General features: G+C 35.8%; 1 protein-coding gene across 3 annotated transcripts in view; it reads right to left on the bottom strand.

Annotated features, from left to right (window-relative positions):
* Positions 1–129: 129 nt before the first annotated feature.
* Positions 130–5,835, bottom strand: part of Tmem62 (transmembrane protein 62) — a 43,219-nt gene continuing 37,513 nt past the window's right edge. For all 3 annotated transcript variants that reach the window (XM_076850672.1, XM_076850673.1, XM_076850674.1), the window contains 3 exons: positions 5,364–5,468; positions 3,089–3,207; positions 130–894 (listed from right to left, as the gene is read on the bottom strand). In XM_076850672.1, the coding sequence (XP_076706787.1) occupies positions 568–894; positions 3,089–3,207; positions 5,364–5,468 (551 nt within the window). In that variant the 3' untranslated portion in view covers positions 130–567. The remainder of the gene's footprint in view (positions 895–3,088; positions 3,208–5,363; positions 5,469–5,835) is intronic.

Raw genomic sequence — 5,835 nt, 5'->3', positions numbered from 1 at the left:
TTCCGGTGCCGCCTACCGGAGATCGTTTCCGGCAACAACCCAGTCCTCCCGCTCCGCCTCGTCCATTGGCCGGGTCACGCCTCCCCGCCCCACCCCATTCCAACCAAAAGACTGGGCCACACTGCAAGGTTCAGATTCGTTATGTATCTTATTCTTCATTCATTCATTTATTTGATTAGCTGAAACACTCCCGACTAAGGAAGCAGAGAGCCCATAACCCTATGTATGGCGCTGGATGCTTTTACATTGGATAACCTCCAAAAATGCTGGGCCTCCTGAGATACTCCCATACACACACCCAGCCCCTACCCTGTGGGTCTCCTTGTTTAGGGCTTTCTCTTTGCCTCCTTAGGGAAGAAAGAAATCAAGTCATTATTTAGACTCTTTTTCAGTCCACTCTCCAGGAATCAGTAGTGAGTGATCCCTCCAACATTTACGTGTCCAAGAAGCAGAAGCACTCTGAAGCTCATCCACTGACATCTACTTTCCACCTAGTAGGGGCAGAGACCAGGGTTACAGATGCAGAGACTGAAGTTCTGCCCAGCTGGCAGTGATGGGACGTGCATTTCAGGAGCTCAGGTGGCTTTTTAACTGCAACATGAAGGTTCCAAACTTGGTGGAGTTCAGTGTCCACACACAACGAATGAGTACTGGTGTCAGCAATGTCAACCAGGTCCGCAAAGGGGAGAATAAAAGAGCTAGGGTGCCCTGTGTCACATGAAGAAAGTAGCAAGAATAAATCTGCCAGATATACAGCAGTAGCATAAGTAGGTGAACAGGTATAATTTTCAAGTATTTTCCTTGATGGAGATGAGACTTGAAGTTGTGACCAAAGCACCTCTGCAACAAGCTCCAACACAGGTAAGCCATCAAGGGAATGTTGAAAAACACCACCTAGAATAAAGAAGCAGAACACAATCGTTAGCTTACCACCAAGCTAACGTTGAAGGAGTCAGTTCTCATTATTGGTGGCTCCTAAGAATATGTTGCTTTCTGACTTGGGGTTAGTTGTCTGATTTTTTTTTTAATATATATATACTTTGATCACACTTATTTGTAACACATTCAACCTACAGTTAGTTGTGTCCTTTTGTTCATCTTAAAGATAGGAATCATTTAACTTATATTGAAGCTCCAACTTACAGTACAGTATCTTTCATTTATATATATATGTGTATATATATATATATATACACACATATATATATATATATAGTAAATATCGGCCAGTGTTTAAATTAAAATTAAGTACACACACATGCGAGTGTGCATGTGCATGGGTGCGCGCGCACACCAACACACACACACACACACACATATCCAGAATATACATTCTGTTTTGGTGGAATGGAGGGACTTGTATTATCAGTATATTTTTTCTTATCTTGATATTTTTGAGGTAGAATGATGAGTACTAAAGTATAAATTGGAATATCTATGTTATAATATAGTTTGAAGGATGTGTGATTCATTTATTCATTCAACAATATTTATTGTAGCAGTCACTGTCCTAGGCTCTAGGTTAGGGACACTCTAGGTTAGGGACACACTAGTGAACAAGTCAAAAAAGATCCATCATAGAGCTATACAGTCTAACAGGAAAAAGAAAAAATTTAAAAAGGAATTACAAATTGTGATAAATTCAATTAAGAAATAACTGGATCACAAAAGAGTAAATAAAAGAGGCTCTGTGTAGCCTGAAGGACAGGAATGAGTCAGTTAATGGAAATGCATTCCAGGAAGAAGGAACAAATGAAAAGTCCAGAGGTGGGAGAGGTCTTGGGCTGTAAGACAACAGTAGCCAAGGATGATGAACAAGGTGGAAAGTAGGAGTGGAGCCACAAGTGTGAGGTCAGAGACATAATATTGAGATGCCTGTTATGCATCAAAGGAAATATATAAAATGGCAGTTGAGTAAATAGACACTTGAAGTACAGAGAAGATATCTATGTCAGAGATATACATCTGGAAGTCAGGAGCCTGGATAATACATAAAATACATTATTAACTTATAATTGCTCAAAATATGAATGTACACATTTTCATAGAAAAAAAAACCCATGCCTTTTGGTAAGACATAAGTTTCACTTGGTGTAAGAGTGCTCCTGAGAGACAGCCTGCATGTATATAACAGAAAACTGAACTTAAGCCAGAGATGTAGCTCAACAGCAGAGTGCCTGTCTAGTATGCCTGAAACCCTGGGTTCAATCCCCAGCACCAAAGTGTGGAGGGAAAGAAAGAGAATAAGACCCAGGATCTATTTACATGCTGCTATGCAGAGAATGTTGTGGACTGGGGTATTTGCTATGTAAAAGTTTTCCCTAATTGGCTGTCTCTAATCCTGCTAATCTTGTTATACAGTTGTTAAGAGGTTTTTGAACTCATTTTGATTAATATTTTTTTATGTTTTCCAAAACTTCAAATTACACTGAGATTTTGGTCTAGTAGCCCCATTAGGTGAATAAAACAAAGCAATTGTTAGGTAAATACTTGTCAAGTTTTTTTAATGGAGTTTTGCTATGGAACAGGATCTCTTAATTATATATTTGTTTTAGAGGAATCAAATGTAAACTTAATATGTCGGTGATTCCTGAATAATACTGCTAATACATCATTACAAACCCCAGGTCTGAATTTTGTCCAGTGAAGCTTCTACTAAATAACTGATTTCCTTTTCATGTGTTTATATTTTTCCTTTCCTCCTCCTGAAATATTTTCCTTCCTTCTTTATCATAATCAGTTTTGGTTTAACTTAAAGTGTAAAACTTATTCTATCATAAAGCCTTTATTTCATTTTCTGTCAATGAAAAAGCACAATGAAACAAACAACAAAAACCTCTTTTACCTCTGATCCACCCTGAATGCCAAAATGTATTTTTGAAGTTTACACAAGAGTGGTGGAAGAAAAGGATTAGGAAGCAAACAAAACATCAGTTATTAAAGACTGCCCTACAAATAAAGTAAGAAAGATGATCTATAATGTTCAATTTAAGACTTGAGATTTTTAAAAAAAGATTTTGGATTTAACTGTTATGCAATTGTTTCAACAAGGCCAAGATGTTCTTAAATTGTATATCTAATTTCTTACCTGGAAAACTCCAGCTACAAATGTTGCACCACCTTGTAGGAAATGTCCATTAACAAATATCCCAAAGGAAAAGCAGAAACCCAATTTGCCATCAATAATTTCACCAAAAAACCATGGTCCTGAGAGAGGCAAAGTGTAGAAAAGAAGATTAAATAGCTACCACCCTGATTACACACATCTGAGATTCATTTATAGTAATAATGAAGATACAAGAATAGTAATCTATGAGCATTTTATTTCATAGTGTTTCTCCTTTGCTAATCTCGGTTGCATATGGTATCTTAACCAACTATTTGCCCCCTGTTTCTCTGGATCAAAAATTATCTGCATATATCCTATACTTGGAATAGATAAATAGCTTGTAGATACAAAAACAGGCTGCATCACACTCACAATTTTAAAAATATTCTCTTGCACTAATAAACTCAATATAATGTATTAACTTAAGAAGCAGAGGTATTCTACTGAAGCTAATTTTTGAGATACCTGAGATTTACTCCTTAAAGCAATAAAACCTCAACCACTTGTTTTAAAAAATATTTTTTTAGTTGTCAGTCAATCTTTATTTTATTTATTTATTTATTTGCAGTGCTGAGAATCAAACCCAGTGCCTCACACATGCTAGGCATGTGCTCTACCACTGAGCTACAACTTCAGCCCCCTAAACCACTTTTCAATGGAAATTTTTCTAAAATGCTCTCTTGTACTTCTCTTTCTTCCTAATATAGTGAATATATTTTAGCCTTTTCTATTGACCTATGGCCATTAATTCATTCGTTCATACGTTCACTACATAATGACAATTCTTTAACAAGACTCCTAAAGCACAATAAATAAAACAAAAAAAAATCAGTAAGTGGTATGGCATCAATTAAAGCTTGTGTGCAGTAAAGGAAACAATTAAGAACATGAAAAGAAAGCCTACAGAATGAGAGAAAATCTTTGCCACCTGCTCCCCAAGGCATTAATATCCAGAATATATAAAGAACACAAAAAACTTGACACCAAAAATTCAATTAGGGCTGGGGTTGTAGCTCAGTAATAGAGCACTTGCCTCATATGTGTGAGGCCCTGGGTTCGACCCTCAGCACCACATAAAAAAAATAAAATAAAAATAAAGGTATTGTGTCCATTACAACTAAAAAAAAACCCAATTAATAAATGGGAAAAATAACTAAACAGACATTTCTCAAAAGAAGAAATACAATTGGCCAACAAATAAGTGAAAAAATGTTCAACAACACTAGCAATCAGGGAAATGCAAATCAAAACTATATTGCGATTTCATCTCCCTCCAGTCAGCATGGCAATTATCAAGAATACAATAACAGGTCAGGTGCAGTGGCCCATGCCTATAATCTCAGGGGCTCAGAATTACAAGTTCAACAGCAGATGGGATAGAGAGGGAAGATGGGAGGGAAGGGGAGGGGGGATAGCAGGGGATAGGAAAGGTAGCAGAATACAACAGTCACTAATATGGCATTATGTAAAAATGTGGATGTGTAACCGATGTGATTCTGCAACTTGTATTTGAGGTAAAAATGGGAGTTCATAACCCACTTAAATCAAATGTATGAAAGATGATATGTCATGAGCTTTGTAATGTTTTGAACAACCAATAAAAAAAAATTTAAAAAAAAATTACAAGTTCAAAACTAGCCTTAGCAATTTATCAAGACCTTGAGCAACTTAGCAAGAACCTGTCTCAAAAATTAAAAAATAAAATATAAAAATAAAAAGGACCAGGGATTTGGCTTACGGTAAAGTGCCTTTGTTCAATCCCTGGTACAAAAAAACAAACAAAATACACATGGAATATTAAAAGAGAATAGAATCATGGCTTTGTAGGTAAATGGATGGAGCCGGAGATTATAAAGCTAAGTGAAGTAAGCCAATCCCCCCAAAAAATGCCGAGTGTTTTTTCTGATATAAGGATGCTGATTCATAATGGGGATGGGGAATGCAACATGGGAGGATTAGATGAACTTTAGATAGAGCAAGGGGGAGGAAGGGGAAGGAAGCGGGCAGGGGGTAGGAAAGAAGTGAAATGAGACGGACATCATTATCCTAAGTACATGTATGAAAACATGAATGGTGTGACTCTACTTTGTATACAACCAGAGACATGAAAAACTGTGCTCTATTTGTGTATTATGAATTGAATTGTATTCTGCTGTCATATATAACAAATTAGAATAAATAAAAGAAAATTAAAAAATCTCAATATATTCTTTGACAGAATGCTCTACAATTTGAAGTTTATTAATTTACTTACCAAGCACTACATACAGGGTCATCAACAACATAGAATAGTAGAAGATGTTTATTTTGCTCAAGAGGTGAAGGGAAAATGACATCAAATTTATAAATCTTGGAGGTTCTAAACAGAACAAAATTTTTAAAATTCAGTGACCACATGTAAACTTTAATTTCTTTTTTTTATAATGTAATTTTTATTTTTCCAACAGATCAACTGCCTAAGATAGCACAGGTCTAATGACCAACCAATACCTTCTTTTCCTTTTACTTATCCATTATCCCTAGTGACTAATATCATATCTGACACAGTGGTAGATCAATAATTTTTTTAAATGAATCTACAAACAAATGAAAGTACAAGTGAGTTTAGAAGTGGTTAGGTATTTTGTAAAATTTAATTTCTTTATAACATTTTCTAGAAGACTATTATGGGCTATCTGCTTTATATGGGACAAATCCTTCATTATATGGCAACTATACAAATGATA

Source organism: Callospermophilus lateralis, chromosome 3 (genome assembly GCF_048772815.1).
Source record: "Callospermophilus lateralis isolate mCalLat2 chromosome 3, mCalLat2.hap1, whole genome shotgun sequence".
In the NCBI taxonomy this organism is placed as follows: Eukaryota; Metazoa; Chordata; class Mammalia; order Rodentia; family Sciuridae; genus Callospermophilus; species Callospermophilus lateralis.
Note: the sequence above shows the minus strand (reverse complement) of the source record. Positions and strands in the feature narration are given on the sequence as shown.